This window comes from Pogona vitticeps, chromosome 3, assembly GCF_051106095.1.
Source record: "Pogona vitticeps strain Pit_001003342236 chromosome 3, PviZW2.1, whole genome shotgun sequence".
Classification (NCBI taxonomy): Eukaryota; Metazoa; Chordata; class Lepidosauria; order Squamata; family Agamidae; genus Pogona; species Pogona vitticeps.
This window is the reverse complement of record NC_135785.1, coordinates 255,089,392-255,109,632: the sequence shown is the minus strand read 5'-3', so window position 1 is coordinate 255,109,632 and position 20,241 is coordinate 255,089,392. Positions and strand designations below refer to the sequence as shown.

At 42.4% G+C, this 20,241-nt stretch overlaps 1 protein-coding gene across 1 annotated transcript in view; it reads right to left on the bottom strand.

Annotated features, from left to right (window-relative positions):
* Positions 1-20,241, bottom strand: part of RAB38 (RAB38, member RAS oncogene family) — a 42,362-nt gene that overhangs the window by 2,010 nt on the left and 20,111 nt on the right. The window contains exon 2 of the mRNA XM_072993553.2: positions 6,297-6,577. Coding sequence (XP_072849654.2) covers positions 6,297-6,577 — 281 coding nt within the window. The remainder of the gene's footprint in view (positions 1-6,296; positions 6,578-20,241) is intronic.

Genomic DNA, 20,241 nt, shown 5'->3' with positions numbered 1-20,241 from the left:
GTGTCAACTGCATATGTCAGCATTGCAAATGATGAACTGGCCACAGGAATCATGAACACAACAGCAGTGTGAAACTGTTGAGATAATTGGAGGTGGGATCACTCGTACCGATCAATGCATGAATTTTCATGAGCATGGGGAGAAAGGTGGCATATTCCTGCCAAGAAAGGATGACTGCAGGTAGGGATGTTCATGTTAGATTGTTTTGGACAACAAATCCCAACATTCTCTTTTCTGGGAGTCCCCTTTGCAGGCTTAACAGATACGGAATTGTGCTCACCTGGAGGCACAGCTGACCAGCTTCATGCCTTGGAGAGGCCTAACTTCCTGTTTGAAAAGGAAGCTGCCCCAATGTTTGCTGCGAAGCTTTCCTTCCAAACAGGACAAGTCTGGCAGGTGGGACTCACAGAAAGGAGAATTGTGGGATTTGTAGTCCAAAGAATCCAAAATGCACATTCCTAAATTGCAGGATTGCCCTGACTTTTTAAAAAATTCTCTGAGCCAACCAAAATGTAAGTTTCATTTTCTGCACTATGCCATGGAGAACACCCGCCAGACCATCCTGAACGACTACATCACCTCCCAGCAGATGGAGGTCAACCTGTGGCTAGATGTAGCCTGAGGATACTCTCCCTGGGAGCAGATGCTCACCCTGCCCTACACAGTAGCCTGAGAAATAATCACACTAGTATTTTGCACCCCCCAATCTTTCATTTATATTTGTCAGTTGAAAAGCTGTCCAATTTGAACCATATATACTTGAAAGGAACAGAGAAACTGAAGGGAGGGGCCATTTCCTCTGCATCCCTCTCATCAAAGACCTTCCTCTTCAGGCAGGCTCTTAAGGAGGAAGTTGTCTCAGGAATGCACTGGTTATTAACCCACAGATTTCTAAATGCTTTTAATTTTTTTAAAAAATCTTGGTTTTAATCCTGATATACATGCAATTGTATTTTAATCTCTCTTGATCGATCGATTGATTGATTGATGAATAGCTATATGTATGTATGTATGTATGTATGTATGTATGTATGTATGTATGTATGTATGTATGTATGTATGTATGTATGTATGTACGGGCGGGCGGGCGGACGGAGGGAGGGACGGAGGGAGGGACGGAGGGACGGACGGAGGGACGGAGGGACGGACGGAGGGACGGAGGGACGGAGGGACGGACGGACAGACAGACAGACAGACAGACAGACAGACAGACAGACAGATAGATAGATAGATAGATAGATAGATAGATAGATAGATAGATAGATAGATAGATAGATAGATAGATAGATAGATAGATAGATAGATAGATAGATAGATAGACAGATAATTTTTAAAACTGTTGGATCACTTAATAGTTTTAGTTGTTGGAAGCTGCCTCGGGTCCCCTAAAGGCAATATATAAATAATATAAACACGCATACACTCACTCACGTATACACACTGCTCTCCCACTGTACGTTTTTCTGAAAACCAGTTAAAAAAATTAGAGAACGGACTTTTGAAAAGAGGATCATTTGAAAATCAGATCAAAACAGACTTGATTGTGGAACCATCAGATCTAGGACCTGGCCACTAGAAAGGAAAACTGCAACATGACAAATCGTGGTTGTAGTCTACAGTGTCATTTCTGCAAACAGGACTGTACGGAGGGAATATAAGTCAGCATGCCACAGAGTGGAAATAGACTAGTATGTACATTCCTAAGCTAGCAGCAAGGTAAATATACAGTTTACTAACACATCTCCAGGCAGTCTCCAGAAACACCTCAGAATCACGATGCTACCTGCATTTTTCATTTTCCCGCAGTGCAAAAGCACAACATCAAACTTTCATAGTTCTCAGTCTTAATGGTAGAATAAATCCTTTAAAATTAGGATAGCTGGCTTTCTTTGCTGACATAATGTACTTTTATTACATTTTATGGCCCCTTTCCCACTTCCAAATGAAACGTTTTTATGATTTTCCATGTAAATCTCTTAAGGTTTACAGTTCTTGTGGTTTCAAGGATGTAAAGCTGCTTCTCAGTTTATACAATCAAGTAGTTTTAATTTATGTGAAATGTTGCAGCATGCGAAACAGAAAAGGAAGAGAACGGATTTTAATTATTTGGTGATATCCAAAATTGGTACTCCACTAGGATGAATCCATACTATCACCAATGCAACTTGAACTGGGTTGCATTCCCCCAATAGATCGTCTTCTGTAGGTTGTCATTAAGGATGTATTATAGTCCCCAGTGGATCCATCCATGTCTGACTAAGGGCCCACATATTGGTGACTTCCCTGTACTCTTTTAAAGACACTCCAACCTAACCTTTGCATGTGCCAGGATTTGTACACTTCTGGATCCCTGGGAAGAGAACTGTTCCCATAAATTGGGAAACACAAACAGCTATGACAAGGGGTGGGGAGTTACATGCCATCACAGTTAGTTCTGGCTGAATTATTTGCTCACCTTGAGCCCAGAGAACACAAGTAAAAGTGAAGAAGGAGATAACTTTTATGAACTTTGGCAGTGGTACAGCGGCACTACCAGACCATGGTAGAGAAGGGGCAAAACACAGACCCCCAGGATCCTAAAGGGAAATTCTGACCTTGCCACTCAAACCCCATACAAGAATGCAGGCATTCATCCACACACAAACACATTCAAACCCAGTAGTTCTTAAGAGGAAGGTGGCTCGGGCATGTTGTGAGAATGGCTGATGGTCGGATTACGAAAACTCTCCTGTATGGAGTATTAGTGCAGGGAAAGCGCCCCAGAGGGAGACCACAGCTGCAATACAAGGAGATCTGCTAGCGGGATCTGAAGGCCTTAGGAATGGACCTCAACAGATGGGAAAACTTGATATCTGAGCGTTCAGCCTGGAGGCAGGCACTGCATCACGGCCTCTCCCAATTTGAAGAGACCCTTGTCCAGCAGGCTGAGGCAAAGAGGAAGTTGTAAAAGCAGCAAAATGGGGACAGATTGTATTTGTCTTCAGTGTGGAAGGAATGGTCACTCTCGAATTGGCCTTCTCAGCCACACTAGATGCTGTTCCAAGTCCTCCATGCAGAGCATGATACCATAGTATCTCGAGACTGAAGAATTCCTAATCTAAATGATGATGATGATGATGATGATGATGATGATGATGATGATGATGGTTATTATATAGCAGATATATGTTTTAAAATAAAACTTTAAAATCTGTTAAATATCAGCGCGGTATATATGCTATTTCACAACATTGTCATTTTTTTCGTAACTCTGATGATGTTAGAGTGGGCCTTCTAATGAAAGAGGGCCTTCTCTGTGGCTGCTCCCAGACTCTGGAACTCCTCCCACGGGAAGCCAGCCTGGCTCCATCTTTGGTGTCCTTCCGCAGGCAGGCAAAGGCTTTTCCTTAGTGAATGGCAGTCCGAAAGGGGTTTCCAGATGAATGGTTGTGTTCTGTTGTTTTAAATGTCTTTTACTATTGATTGATTACTGTTTTTAATCTAATACTTGTTTAATTCTTTTTAAATATTTATATATCTACTGTTTGTAGCTTCTGCATGTTGTCTTTTTAATGACGTAAACCACCTTGGCTTCTTTTAAAGGAGAAAGGCGGGTAAAAGAATATTTAAATAAAGAAATAAATAATTTATGATCATCATCATCGTTATCATTATGCAGAAGTACTTTATTTTGTCTATCTCAAACTAGCCCAGTCTCATCATACCAGTGACAGGCAGGCTCAGAGAACTGAACGCCAAGAAAGGGAAGAAAAAAAAAAATAAGGCTGGTCCCCTATCCATCGCAAGAGAGTTCCCCAGCTCTGAAGCTGCTGGGATCACAACGCTATCAGCCAAAGCACACCAGGGGGACCTGATACAGTTATTTAAAAACTTGATGTGATTAAAATTTCAGAAATTATTGTAGTTAATTTGCAGGCTCATTCTCGTCAAGTCTGGAAGCACGTCTGCAAGTATGAACACAGAGAGAGAGAGAGAGAGAGAGAGAGAGAGAGAGAGAGAGAGAGAGAGAGAGAGAGAGAGAGAGAGAGAGAGAGAGAGAGAGAGAGAGAGAGAGAGAGAGGCATGTACTCTTTGGCTCCATTCTGGCTGGCTAGATCATTCTAAATGTGGAAAGCTAATCCTGAATGTCGTTATGTGCCTTGCTGCTTATATTCTGCCCCTGGCTAAACAGCACCGAGACAGTGACTGCAAACTAATTTGTTCAGAAAGCGTTATAGTCCATGACTGGGAAAGGGGGAAAAATAAGTATAGCATTAACAGGTCCAATCTAAGTATACTGGAGTTATAATTTGGACTGGAAGTCAATGGAGTGCATTGGTTAGCATTCTAAAAATGAAACTTGGGAATTCCATGATCTAGTTTCCAATGGGCCACATGGAAATTACTGCAACCAACTTTGAGCCTGTTATTCTCTCTTTGTTGTCATGATAATGGAAGATTTATAGAGCTACATAATATGCTTACTGCCAAAACATGGGATATAAACATAGCTAATAAATATATCTGAGGGATAAGGTCTGATTATTCTTAGCACTGAAAATAAGTATCAACTCTCTACATCGGCCCTGCATGTGCATCACCCAGTTATAGGTTGAAGGGACAAAAATAAGTTACGGTAATTATAATTAGATATATTTAAAAAGATACATTCCCATGGCTCAACAATAAGTAAAATGCTACCCTCTCTTTTTTAGTTACACGGTGGTGGTGGGGAATCTGAATGCTACAAGCTTCTTGTTACAGTGGTTGAACTGCAGTACTGCAGAGAAGACTCTCCTCACAACCTGAGTCTGATCCCAACTGACTCCGCCTTCCATCCTTCTGAGGTCAGTTCATTGAGTACCCAGCTCTGTTGGGAATGGAGCAATTTGTAACCTGCATAATTAAATTGTATACTGCCTGGTGAGTGGTTTAAGGCTTCTGGGGCAATCTATAAGCAGTACACTTTATACTTAGTGATTGCTCCGTTGAGCGAAGAAATCGCTTAGCGATGGACTTTTTGCTATCGCAAAAGGGATTGCTTAGCGATGGTCCCTATGGGGAAAATTCGCTTTGTGATGATCGCGGGGAAGCGATCATGGCAAAGCGACCCTTTTTAACAGCTGATTGGCGGTTTCAAAATGGCCGCTGGAAAAACAAAATGGTCGCCCGCTGTTTTGCCTCGCTTAAGAGGCAGCGAAAATTGGAGGATTTTCACTGAAAGGTAAGTTTTTAAGCCCATAGGAACGCATTAAACACGTTTTAATGCGTTTCTATGGGCTTTTTAAAATCGCTTAGTGATGAAAGGGATTAACGTCGCTAAGCGAGGCACCACTGTACTTTTTTGCTTTGCTAAGGCCTCTGTACAAAACACACACTCCCCTCATCTACCTTGCTGTTGCCTCCTCACTCACGATGAAAGTGAACCATGCGATATCCCTCCTCCACCCTTTAGGGTGGCCACACCCCTTGTAGCTACAGAAGGAACTGAAGAGTCACAGTTACCATGACAGAATCTGCCCCATCCCCCTTTAAAGGCATCTAGGCCAGATGCCATCACCACCAAATCCCTTCTACAAACACCACATTGAAGGCACTCCTTCATACTAGTTGGAATCCTGTTGCATAAGAAAGAATGGGGCACTGGACTAGGCCTACTGAATCAGTTGGTGAGTCTTTTCCTCTTTATTCAAATAGACCTATTCTAGTTGGGACTACTATGGTAAGCAACAGGATTTCAGCCCAGATAGGCACAGCGAGTCACCACGACCCAGCACACACTTCCATATATTTTCTCTGTAACATCTCATCCACCTACTTCATCAAAGATTCTCTCTGTGATTTTGGAGCCTATCTTGAACAGGAAAAAAAAATGAGAGGAAGCCTCCACGTGATTTTCCATTCCTCATAGCTCCCTACCTCTTGCCTGAAACTAACCTCTAGGTTACTTATGGGTTTTGCGGATTATTTATAAGGTGACTGGATTGGGGGGGGGGGGGAAATCACACACACACACACACACACACACACACACACAAATGGGGGGGGGGTTACAGCCCATGGAAATTCTCCAATGGGCAAAACTGGCCCCTAAAGAACTACACCTTACTCTACATAATTGAAATTCTAGATTATGTTCCACGCATAAATTGGGTGAAAATCGATGCTGGTCTCGAAGGTCTCCCAAAACTGTTGTTTTTGTTGTAAAATGCCTTCACATAGAGATGGGCATGAACTGGACTGGTGAGCAAAACAGAATGCTGAGCTATCACATCCAGCCTCACATCCTAGCCCTTCAGAAGAGCAAGAACAGGTACCTTAGCCGACGTTTCGAACCACCCCACAAAGCCCTTCTCCTGGCAGAACTGCTCCATCTTGATGCCGTTGTTCACCAGAACCTCATTGGTTTGGTCACATTTGTTTGCCAAGAGAATTGTAGGCACCGGTTTCCCACTGGGAAGCGTCAGCTTCGCATCCAGATCCTCCTTCCATTTGGTTACTGCTTCAAATGTCGCCGGCCTTGTCACATCAAAAACAATGAACGCTCCCATGGCTTCTCGGTAATAGACTCGGGTCATGTTCCCAAATCTTTCCTGACCTGCAATCATAATAAATAAATATATAAACAACATTTGTAAAACCGTGGCCGCGTACACAAAAGGCAGCCTCCTGTGGTGACCAATTTCAAAAGCTGATGTTTTGAAAAAAACTTTCAGTCCAAGCATTTCCTGGGTTCAGACTGAAAGCCAAATGATTGGCTTTGCTTGAGAACCAGCACTTGGAAATACTGACATTTTTACTACTATTTTTTTGACATTCTAAAAACTTTAATCCATAAAAGCAAGTTTCATGCTCTGCTGAGAATTTATAGTGACTATAAAAGGTAAAGGTAAAGGTTCCCCTTGACATTTAGTCCAGTCGTGTTCAACTCTAGGGCGCAATGCTCATCCCTGTTTCCAAGCCGTAGAGCCAGCGTTTGTCTGTAGACAGTTTCTGTTGTCACATGGCCAGTGCGACTAGACACGAAATGCCATTACCTTCCCACCGAGGTGGTACCTATTTATCTACTTGCATTTGTACATGCTTTCAAACTGCTAGGTTGTCAGGAGCTGGGACAAGTGATGGGCGCTCACTCCGTCACGTGGACTCGATCTTACAACTGCTTGGTCTTCTGACCTTGCAGCACAGAGGCTTCTGTGGTTTAGCCCGCAGCGCCACCACGTCCCTAAACTATATTCAAATATTGTTATATTGAAGCAGACCTTTTCTCCCTAAACTTAATGGCCTCAATGCACCTGGCAGTCTCAGCTAGAGTGTGTATCCTGTGCCCTCAAATCAGCAACCCTAAAAGTGCTTTCAGGGTTATATTTAAGGAGTGGTTTTACCTGTGAGATATTTAAGGAGTGGTTTTGCCTGTTCCCCTCCCAGTGAGCTTCTGTGACCAAGTGGAGATTCGAATCCTGTGCTCCAGAGGCCTAGTCCATCACTCTATCCACTACACCACACTGGGAATAACCCCAGCTAGAATAGACACACTGGATTGATGGAGTTTACACAAATATTGACTCATCACTCATCAGCTGATTCAATGGGACTACTCTGTCTCAGACAAACAGCTGCATTTAGGCCCATCTTTTTAATTGTTTCTTACTTAATCATTAAATTTAGATCTAGCAGTGATGGTCCAGGTGAACTCACACTTTTTTTTTAATTCCAGAGGTTAAGGATTAAATGGCTACCTATTCCACATTCAAAAGCAAACTGGACTTGTGAACTTTTCTTTTAAACACAACTTGTATATAACAACTGAAATAGCTGTTTACAACATACTTTGGGGGGCAAGGATGTACTGGAGGCTGACAGCTTACTGTGCTTTGAGTTTTAGTGTGAACGTTATAAGAAGTATCCAAAGTGCTGAATCTATTGTAGACTTTCGATTCAGTACACCGGACAGCTCCTGTGAAGTCTAGACTAAAAGCCAGAGAGTAATTGCACTGCTTCCATATAATCAGCATCGCAAGCATTCACTGCAATGAGTTGCTTTAAACAAATGTTGATGTTAATGGCAATGATTTCCAAAGCAGTACAACAAGTCACGGAGATAGGTGACTTTTTAAAAGTAACTCCCCACAGTATCGTTTTTTAAGTCCCAATCTAAATCACTATGTAGAAACCATTTTGACCAAAATGATTCTACCGCTAATAATAGTACTTATTGTGAAGAATATAAATTAAAGATGTAGCAAACAGGGATGCATTGTTTGGCATGGGGAAATCATGTCATTAAACATGCCAAAGCGTGCACATTCAGAGATGAGCAAAAAAGTCACTTCACTTATACAAAGTTGCAGAGGGGGGACAACAGCTATGACTGCCACTCTGGAGGAATCAGAGTCACGTAAGACAAGCACTGCAAACAATCTTAGAGATGTCCGTAAGATCTCTCAGAATTGTCAGTGTTACATCGTGTTGAGATTTTTTAAAAAAATAAATCTCCAGCATTTGGAAAATGGAGCTGTTCTGGTCTGCTCTTTTTGCTGGGGAAAGAGGCGCCAGCTGAGCATTGAGGTGGTGGTGGGCAAAAACAACCTGGAGGCCATACAGTGATGCCTCGTAAGATGAAAATAATTTGTTCCGTGAGTCGTTTCATATTGCGAAAATTTCATCTTGCGAAGGGCAGTTTCCCATAGGAATGATAATTAATGTGTTCCTATTCGTCTTGCAAAGCACAGCAATAGAAAAATTTGTCTTGCGAGACACACACACACAAAATCGCGGAACGCTTTCATCTTGCAAGTTTTTCGTTGTGCGAGGCATTCGTCTTGCGAGGCATCACTGTATTTTGCCTGCCCTTGACATTGGACTCTGGGTGGGAAAACAGCAGAGATTGTTCCTCTCTCCCCCACCCCTGTTCCTACTGCCTGATGCAATCACTTCAATCTGTCCCATGGCAGAGCCAACACATATTCGGGGAGCTGTGGTGACTCCAGGTTCAGGGGTATTGCTAATCTACTGTTCCTATTTGTAGAAGAGAGTTCAGAACCTTGGACAGCTCATACAGATTACAGACTAAAACCCAAAAGGGATTCATAGCACTCGCAAATCTGAAATTATCAGTTGCCCCTGGGCTTTGGGCCCATGAAACTCCACTTCAGAAAAATCTAGCAGCAGTTGTTTGTATGCACAGATATATTTCATCTCTGAGTTCTTCTTGCACAAAGCAAAGCTTGCTTTAACACTTGCACCACAGGCCAGAGAACAATGAGAATGGGTGGACTCCTGGCACTCAGATTTCTTTGGATCTTGCCCATGGCCCCTATAGAACTTGAGACTCACAAAGGGAAATTGGATCACTCCATGAACCTGTAAAATAATGCAACATGGTAGAACATGCTGGGAGATAGGAAGTGAGGGGAAAGATACAGAAAACAAGAACAAACTCATCAAAGCACAAACATGTCCCATCTTGAAGCGGCAAATTATTGTGATGTGGCCAGGTTTGATCACCCGGCAGATCAAGCTGTGAACAGACATTCACTCTAAAACAGATCGCTGAAAAAGCTATTACTTGGCAAACCTCATCTTAAAATCAATTCTATTGCTTGATTTTTTCTTCTTCTATAAAGCAAATGAACCCATCAACAAAGTTTCTTGGTGAAAGAACGGTAGGCGCACCGAAACACTGATAAAAATGAATCAATGCTTTTTATGAGGGAAACAAAGGTAAATAGTAAGTGCTGGCGTGTGGTAGGATGCAGCAACTGGAATGGGAGGGGCTCAACTGGGTGGTCCCAAGAGCATCTGCCCTGGCAATGTTGGCGTCCCGGGTCAAAGTCTGAGTCTTTGGTACCAAGTGCCAAGTCCCTATTAAAAACAAGCTTTTTCCCCCAGGAAAAAAAGGGAGAGGTAGGTGGATTCCAAGTTGCGAGTAGGATCTGAGTCAATGAACAACAGCAACTAAACAAGTTGAGTCCGAGTCAAGTTGCTGATGCAACTTAAATCCAACTTGATTGTGAGTCTTGTGACTTAAGTCTCCATCACTGGAAGACTTAAGTCTCCATAAACTGGAAGCAGCCATTAAAGCAGTAATCCAGTACTGCCAAGCACCTTGGGAGAAGAGTTAAAATCAATCCTTAACGCGCTTGATACGTACAGATCATAGGCCAGACTCAAGCCATAACTTGTGGTCATCTGACAGGCAAACCATGACACACTACAAACAGGCAGCCACTAAAAGGAGAAAACACTGAATTGCTTCAGTCATGAAATCCCTTCCTAGCATCATGTCCTCAAGGCGCAAATTAAGCTGGTTTTCAATCCCTGTTGATCAGTCAAGAAAACAAAGTGCCTAATCTGCAAAATAAGGGAGATCAGAAGGATCAGTATCAAATGGATTTAACATTCTAGGATAGGATAGGAATGGATAGGATAGGATACAACTGTACAGCTGGAAGGGACTCCAGCCGGGGTCATTTAGTTCTGGTCACTGCACCTCAAAAAAGATAGCATGGAACTGGAAAATGTGCAAAAGAGAGTGACAAAAATGATGACTGGTCTGGGGCACCTCCCTTATGAGGAAAGGCTACAGCGTTTAGGGCTCGTTAGTCTAGAGAAAGAAGGCAACTGAGGGGAGACATGATGGACATGTATAAAACTCTGAAGGGAATGGATAAAGTGGACAGAGGGAAGCTCTTTTTCCTCTCACACAACACCAGAACCAGGGGACATCCACTCCAATGGAGTGTTGGGAAAGTGAGAACAGGCCAAAGAAAATCTTTCTTGGCTCAGAGTGTTGTTAGTCTGTGGAACTCCTTGCCACGGGATGTGGTGATGGCATCTGGCCTAAATGCTTTTAAAAGGGGATTGGACAGATTGATGGAGGAAAAGTCCATCACAGGTGACAAGCCATGATGGGGATGTGTAATCTCCAGTCTTAAAAGGAAGGGACCTCCAAAAGCCAGATGCAGGAGAGGGGAATCGGGCAACTGTTATATCTAGTTGTCACGCGTGCTCCCAGAGGCATCTGGTGGGGCCATGGTGAGATACAAGAAGCTGGACTAGAAGATAGAGCAGCACTCTTCTTATGTTCTTATGTCCATTTAGTACATCCTGAACCTGGAAATCCACAGCTGGAGCATCTCTGAAAGGTGGCCACCTAACATCTGTTTTAAAACTTCCAATGAATAGAGATGCGCACTTACTGTGGTTCAATGTGGTTCCGTCAATCAGGTCCACAGGTTTTCTGCAAGTGTCCTGGATCCCATGGCAAGTGAGACAGAGAAGGAAGGAATATGCATCTTTGGCACAGCTACTCCAACAAAATGGAATCTCATATAGATGGCTAACACCAGAAGGGCTATTTTTTCGAATTGATACACAGAGATACAACATAACATCCTTGATGAAAGCACAAAACTTCATAGAAAAAAAATGAGAAGAAGCTAAAAAAAACTGACAAAAAGGAATCAGAAGAAAGATCTCGAGAGGAACAAAGCCAATTATCACAAGCAGAATCAGAAACAGAGACAGGAGAACAAGAAGCAATAGAGCCAAGATGTACTAGAAGCATGATGAAGAAAAACCAAAAGGATAGTAATTTAAATCAAGATGACTAGAAAAGAACTGAAGATTTTATCAGTAAACGTAAACGGCCTAAACTCACCCCAAAAGCGAAAAAAGATCTTTCTACAACTGCAGAAACAGAAATCTGATGTTATATGTCATGGGTTTGGAGGGAAAGTTCCATCCTATGGGGAGTGGAAGGCGGGACATCAGGAGGAGGGGCTGTACTGTATATATATGGGGATCCTGTGTGGAGAAGTTTAGAAGCTGGAGGAGAGCTGAGAGAAGAAGCTGGTGTGGGAGTCTGTGTGTCAGACAGGGTACTACTGTGTGTCAGTCAGGGCCAACCTGATAGGTTCAGGTGTCTGTATGGTTAGCCAGAACTGATAGGTTCAGGGTCTGTGCTTTATTTAAAAGGTGTTCTGTGTGAACCAACCTGGTGTATGTATGATTGAGACTAAGCCACGTTACGGTATCTTATTCACTTGATCATTTTATTTTCCCTGTGTGTTATGTAAATAAACCTTATTCCTTTATTTGTTAAAAATCCATTCCTGGTCTGTGTGACTCCTTACAGGGAATGGTTGGTGGCAGCTTAGTGAAACTGTGGTATATCCCAGTAGGTCTGGGGTTGTCACATTGATTGGTGTCCAGCGTGTGGGATACGACTGGTCCAGTTGTCCAGTGGTCCAGCAAAGCCTTGGCAAGTGTGCCCAGAGCAAGTGGGGTCTAGTCAGGGACAATCTGAGAGCGCGTAGGTAATCTTCTAGGCTTACCTCACGGGGAGGTACGCTAGTGGAAGAACGTGTAACCTCAGATTGGGGACCAGATTAGGGAGCTCTGAGGCAACCTGTTTTGGCGGGAAAAGCTGAGGCAAAGCTGAGTGAAGTAGCAGTGATCTAGCTTGTCTGCTGAGAGGCCTAGCAGAGGGGGGTAGACTCTGGCTGGCAACAGTTGCAAGTTAGTGCTGAAGAACAGCAGCAATCTATAGAAGGCTGGTTCTGAGGCAAAAGAAAAAAAAAGTGGTCGCTTTATTTTGAGGCTTGACTTTTGAAGGCAGCCTGTTCTGGGGGGGATTATGCCCTTGACTCGAAGCCAAATGGCAGAAATGGGTGAAGCGAGGGAACCCCAGGTAGACCAAGGTTCTGAGGATGAATTTGGCTCAGTGCAGGATGAGAGCACGGGAGAACAGAACCCAGAACTCAGAAAAATGGTCCTAGCCCAACAGCATGAACTGAGGATGAGGGAAATAGACAGGGAAGAGAAACAGAGGCAATTGGAAATGGAGGAAAGATTAGAGAGAGAAAGAATGCAGGAAAGGGAGAGGCAAAGACAATTTGAACTGGAGAGAGAGAAAATGGCGTTTGAGTTAAGAAAATTGGAACTGATGAATCAGAACAATAATAACAATAGGGATTCTGAGGTAGGCCAATTGTCTAAAACTGACCTGAAGAAATTCCCTGTATACCACAAGGGAGATTGCCCTGAGGTGTTCTTTTCCCTCGTGGAAAGAGCGTTTGTGGACTTCTCAGTAAGGGAAACTGAGAAGATGACCATCATGCGATCTTTAATCAGTGGCAGCCTGGCAGAAGTCTACGCAGAGATGCCAGAGGAGCTACTAAAAGATTTCGCAGAGTTTAAAAAACTGGTGTTTGCCAGACATGGGATAAATGCGGAACAGCTGAGGCAGAGATTCAGGTCACTCACCAAGAAACCAGAGCAGACTTTTACCCAAGTGGGGGCCCAACTGGTGAGGCTGCTAGAGAAATGGCTATCTCAGGAGGGAACAGAGACCTTCCAGCAGCTCAAAGACCTGATAGCGCTGGAACAGTTTTATTCAGTCCTGCATGGGGAACTGAAGTTCCAGGTGAGGGAAAGGAAACCGAAATCTGTGGCCGAAGCGGCCGAAATCGCAGATTTTATTTCCCAAATAAAAAAGCCCTTAGGTGAGGGGAAATCTATAGGTAAACCTAAAGAAACCTACAGCAAGTACTCTCAGGGACCAGGGAAAAACCAGCAAGTGGGAGGGGCCCATGGTGAAGGGAAGCCCTCAGACATGAAACAAAGACCTCAGATTTTGGAGGGAAAACCAAAACAAGATGAGAAAGACTCAAAATACAGCAGAAAATGTTATTTCTGTCAAGGAAAGGGCCATCTAATCTCAGAGTGTGAGAAATTAAAGCAGCTAAAAGGAAATGTGCCTCATGATTTGAGTGGAACCAAGCCAAAAGCTGTGTTCTGTGTCCAGAAAGAGCAAAGCTCCTTGTCACTGAGGGAGCCTGTTGCCATGGCTACTCAATCTGGAACAGTTACATTTGCTGATCAGGCTGAGGAAAATGGTCCTCTTGTGGAGGTCAAGCGCTGCTTACTAGTGAGAACAGATTCGCAGTTGTTTGAAACCGCAGGGGTGGACGTAGGAATACTTGACCATCAGTATAGGGGGCTGAGGGATACTTGTTCCCAGGTGACCCTGTGCCATCCAGATATTATTCCTAGGGAGTATATAATCCCGAATGAGAGCATAAAGGTGGCAGGGATTGAGGGACAGGTGATCTCGCTGCCAGTAGCTGAGGTACCTATGAACTTTCAAGGCTGGAGGGGAGTTTGGCGGCTAGCAATGTCATCGACTCTGCCAGCAGCCGTGCTCGTGGGAAATGACCTGGCTGAACATGTGAAACGGGTGCTAGTGATTACACGCTCACAAGCTAACACAGGGACAGTTCAAGGGGGTACTGATGAGCCCGAGACGGAAGCAGAGGGGAGTTCCGAAGCTGTGGTGGAAACCTTAACCACAGACAGCCGATTTGGCCAAGAGCAAAAGGCAGACGCCACTCTCCAAAAGTGTTTTGAACAGGTGACAGACGCTCAGCTAACACCTGAAACCCCAGTGAGATTTCGCGAGGAAAAGGGAATTTTATATAGAGAGACCCTCAGGAATATCTCAAAAGGGGGAGATGAGATCAGAAGTCAGCTAGTGGTACCTGAAAAGTATCGCCCCATGATCTTAAAAAGGGGGCACTCTGACATGTTTGCTGCGCACTTAGGGGTGAACAAAACACAGCAGAGAATCACACAGAATTTTTACTGGCCTGAAATAGGGAAGCAGATCAAGGAGTTCTGTAAACAATGTGATGTGTGTCAGAGGCAGGGAAATAACCGTGACAGGACCAAAGCAAAGTGGTGCCCTTTGCCTGTGATTGACACTCCGTTCAAATGCGTAGGGGTGGATATTGTGGGACCTTTGCCCAAGGCCACAAAGAGGGGGAACCGGTTCATTCTCACCATTGTGGACCATGCCACAAGGTACCCTGAAGCCATTCCCTTGACTAACATTGAAACTAACACAGTGGCAGATGCCTTGGTGGGGTATATGTCCAGGATGGGATTTGCCTCAGAAATAATCACAGATTTGGGCGCATCGTTCACATCGAAGCTCATGAAACGCTTATGGCAAATCAGTGGAATTAAACACAAGGAAACCACTGCCTATCACCCTGAAAGTAATGGGTTAACGGAGAAGTTCAATGGGACTCTAATGCGCATGATTAGGGCTTACTTGGCAGAGAATCCAAACAATTGGGACCAGAAGCTGCAATCCCTTTTGTTTGCTTATCGATCAGTGCCACAAGCCAGTACCGGGTTCAGTCCGTTTGAACTCTTGTTTGGGAGAAGGGTGAAAGGGCCCCTTGATTTAATCAAACAAAATTGGGAGCAGATCACCCAGGATGACCCACAAGACGTTGTGACATATATAGACTCTTTAATGACTGACCTGAAGAGAAACCTAGAGCTAGCAGCAGAGAACCTGCAAGCTCAGAAGGTTAGACAGAAAACCAGGGAGAGGCACTTTAACCCAGGGGAGGAAGTGCTTTGGCCTAGGCCCTGCAAAGAGAACAAACTGCAGCTGGGTAGCCCAGAAATAAAATACTTGGGTCACATAGTAGGGGGAGGAGTGATCAAACCCCTAGAGGCCAAGATAGAAGCCGTTCGTGATTGGCCCAGACCCAACACCAAGAAAAAGGTCAAATCATTTCTTGGGTTGGTGGGCTACTACAGAAGGTTCATCCCGAGGTTTAGCGAGATGGCGACTCCGCTGACCGATCTGACGCGGAAGAAGACTGATGACCGCATCCCGTGGACCAGCGACGGTGAGGAGGCGTTCCAGAGGTTGAAGGAGGCCCTCATCAACTATCCAGTGCTGCGTGCTCCAGACTTCGACCGGGAGTTCATCATCTACACCGATGCGTCTAACAGCGGGGTAGGAGCAGTTCTTTGCCAGGAGGATGAGAATGGTGACCAGCATCCAGTGTCCTACCTGAGTAGGAAACTCCAGAAAGGTGAGAGACATTTGGCAACCGTGGAAAAGGAGTGCCTGGCCATAGTATACGTGATCCGGAAGGCCAAGCCTTACATCTGGGGAAGACATTTTATTCTGTGCACTGACCATTCACCACTGCAATGGTTAAAGACAATGAAAACCCACAATAGTAAATTTATGAGGTGGGCTTTAAACCTGCAGGACTATGACTTTGAAGTGAAGGTGGTCAGAGGGTCAGTGAACTGTGTTGCTGACGCCTTATCAAGAAGACCTGAAGAATGAAGACGGTGAAAGAACATGGACTATGTATATATTTTGGTGACCAAAGGTTAAATGTACTTGTTTATTAAACATGTTTGGTTTGTATGAATAAAGGTAACTTGATGTATTGTAAATGGTAAATGTTTAAATGCCTAATAGATATGGTTATCCTAGTGTAAGTATAAGTAAGTATGGTATTGTATGTTATTGTATAAATGTTTTTGTATGTTTTGGATCCAGGTTGTTTTTTGGAGAAAAGCACTTTTAGCTTTCCCCCTACAAAACAACTTATAAAGAGGGGAGGTGTTACATACAGCACTGATGTTACCTGTCTGTCATGGGTTTGGAGGGAAAGTTCCATCCTATGGGGAGTGGAAGGCGGGACATCAGGAGGAGGGGCTGTACTGTATATATATGGGAATCCTGTGTGGAGAAGTTTAGAAGCTGGAGGAGAGCTGAGAGAAGAAGCTGGTGTGGGAGTCTGTGTGTCAGACAGGGTACTACTGTGTGTCAGTCAGGGCCAACCTGATAGGTTCAGGTGTCTGTATGGTTAGCCAGAACTGATAGGTTCAGGGTCTGTGCTTTATTTAAAAGGTGTTCTGTGTGAAGCAACCTGGTGTATGTATGATTGAGACTAAGCCACGTTACGGTATCTTATTCACTTGATCATTTTATTTTCCCTGTGTGTTATGTAAATAAACCTTATTCCTTTATTTGTTAAAAATCCATTCCTGGTCTGTGTGACTCCTTACAGGGAATGGTTGGTGGCAGCTTAGTGAAACTGTGGTATATCCCAGTAGGTCTGGGGTTGTCACAGTGGCCACCTAACATCTGTTTTAAAACTTCCAATGAATAGAGATGAGCACTTACTGTGGTTCAATGTGGTTCCGTCAATCAGGTCCACAGGTTTTCTGCAAGTGTCCTGGATCCCATGGCAAGTGAGACAGAGAAGAAAGGAATATGCATCTTTGGCACAGCTACTCCAACAAAATGGAATCTCATATAGATGGCTAACACCAGAAGGGCTATTTTTTCGGATTGATACACAGAGATACAACATAACATCCCTGATGAAAGCACAAAACTTCATAGAAAAAAATGAGAAGAAGCTAAAAAAAACTGACAACAAGGAATCAGAAGAAAGATCTCGAGAGGAACAAAGCCAATTATCACAAGCAGAATCAGAAACAGAGACAGGAGAACAAGAAGCAATAGAGCCAAGATGTACTAGAAGCATGATGAAGAAAAACCAAAAGGATAGTAATTTAAATCAAGATGACTAGAAAAGAACTGAAGATTTTATCAGTAAACGTAAACGGCCTAAACTCACCCCAAAAGCGAAAAAAGATCTTTCTACAACTGCAGAAACAGAAATCTGATGTTATATGCATTCAAGAAACGCATGTGAAAAGAAAGGATTTGAAATTATTAGAATGGCCAAGATTAGGAAAACTATTTGCGGCTTCAGATGTGAGCAAAAAGAAGAAAGGAGTAGCTATTTTTATTAAGAAGGAATGGGAACCCTCCCTGATTTTTGCCTCAGAGGATGGAAGGATAGTAATGGTGGAAATCCAAAGAGAATCTAAGAAATTCCTAATAGTCAATATTTATGCACCAAATGGAAATCAAGAAAACTTTTATAAACAATTGCAGCGAGAATTGGCAAATAAAGAGTATGATCATTACTGCATAATTGGAGATTATAATGCTGTTTTCGACAGAGAACTAGACACAAAAACAGAAAAATCTAGTAGAAAGAAGAGAAGCACAATTCCAAGAAATTTCCTACAATTAGCAGAAGAATTAAATATTGTGGATGCATGGAGAACATGTAATCCAAAGACAAGGGATTACACTTTCTACTCTAACAGGCATAAATCGTGGTCAAGGATTGATACATGTTGGATATCAACAAACCTAATGAAAGAGTTGGAACAAATACATATCTTACCCAATACATTTGCAGACCATAACCCAATTTTGTTACAAATAGGAAGTAGAACAAGAGAATTCACTTGGAAGCTGAATATATTACATCTAAAAAATGAAAAATTTAAGAAACAAGTAAAAGAAGAAATGGACTTTTTCTTTAAACAGAATATGAGACCAGATATCTCAATGTTTATGATATGGGAGGCAAGTAAGGCTTTTTTAAGAGGAATAGCCATAAGATTTGCAGCTAAACGAAAAAGAGAAAGACAGAAAAAATATGAGACTCTGGAAAGTAGATTAGCCATAGAGGAGAGGCAGTTGAAACAAAACCCAACAAACAAAGAACTTATAGAGAAGATAAAACTTACACAACATCAGATAAATATATTGCTCACTGAAGAAACCGCAAAGAAGTTCAAATTTGCAAAGCAAAATTTTTTTGAGAATGCAAATAAACCGGGAAGATGGTTAGCATACAAATTAAGGAAAGAGAAGGAGAAGACAATAATCCGAACTTTGAAAGACGAAAAGGGAACAGAAATATTCAAACAGAAAGAAATAAAGAAAATTGCTGAAGATTTTTATAGGAAGTTATATGAGAAAAAAAGAAGTGGACAGAGAAGCCCAGGAAGAATATCTGTTGAAGCACAATAAAATGAAATTGACTAAAGAACAAATTCAGTCCTTAAATGAGCCTATAACGTATGCAGAAATTACAGAAGCCCTTAAAAAACAAAAAAATGGGAAAGCACCAGGCCCAGATGGACTACCAGCAGAATACTACAAAGAACTGGAAGAGGTGCTTCTCCAGCCATTTAAAAAGCTTCTAGAATGCATTGAAGAAGAAGGGAAAATACCAGCAACATGGACTGAAGCGACAATTTCTCTTATACATAAGGAAAACACGGAAGGTAAAGAAATACAAAATTATAGGCCGATTTCATTGTTGAATGTGGACTACAAAATATATGCGACTATCCTGCCAACTAGATTGAAAAGAATTTTAACCCACTTGATACATCAAGATCAGTCTGGGTTTCTCCCTAAAAGACAGATGAAGAATAATATAAGGATAGTTTTAAATGCCCTGGAATACTATGAAGCACACCTGGAGAAACAGATAGCTATGATATTCTTGGATGCGGAAAAAGCATTTGATAATCTTGACTGGAATTTTATGATGCACACATTGAAAACACTGCAGGTTGGAGAAAGATTTATGAAACTAATTAAAGCAATATATACGGAGCAAAAGGCAAAAGTAAAAATTAATGGCGAACTATCAAAAGAAATCCAAATACAGAAAGGTACTAGACAGGGGTGCCCACTCTCCCCACTCCTGTTTATTTTGACTCTGGAAATACTAAACGAACAAATTAGAAACAAAAAAGAATTGAAAGGATTAAAAGCGAAAGGTCAAGTCTACAAACTCCAGGCCTTTGCGGATGATTTAGTTATCATATTGGAAGAACCATTGGATTCAATAGAGGACCTGATGACAAAGTTAAGAATTTTTGGTGACTTGGCAGGAATGAGAATAAACCAAAAGAAGACTAAATTACTGACCAAAAACATGAGAGAACATGAAAGACAAGAGCTAATAGAGAAGACGAACTTTCATGAGGAGAAGAAAATTTGATATTTAGGAATACAAATTACAAAGAAGACAAGTACATTATTCAAAGATAACTACATGAAACTAATGAAGGAGATACAGAACAATTTGGAGAAATGGGACAAATTACAACTATCGTTGTTGGGAAGAATTGCAGCAATTAAAATGACTATTTTACCAAAAATCCTATTCTTATTTCAGTCAATCCCTATAATATTAAAACAGTCATTTTTCAAAGAATTTAATAAGATAATCATGAGATTTATATGGCAAGGTAAAAAGCCAAGAATTAAAATTAAGGCAATGCAAGATGCTAAGCAGAGGGGTGGCTTTGGTCTTCCTGACTGGGTTCTGTATTATAGAGCCTGTATTCTAGATTGGATAAAAGAATGGATAACTCTAGAAAACGATAGATTACTTAGCTTGGAGGGACATGATTTGCAATTAGGCTGGCATGCCTATTTATGGTATAAAAAGGACAAAGAACAAAATTTTTTTAATTCACATATGATAAGAAGAGCTTTACTGGGAATGTGGAGGAAAATTGTACAACAAATTTATTATAAAATACCTG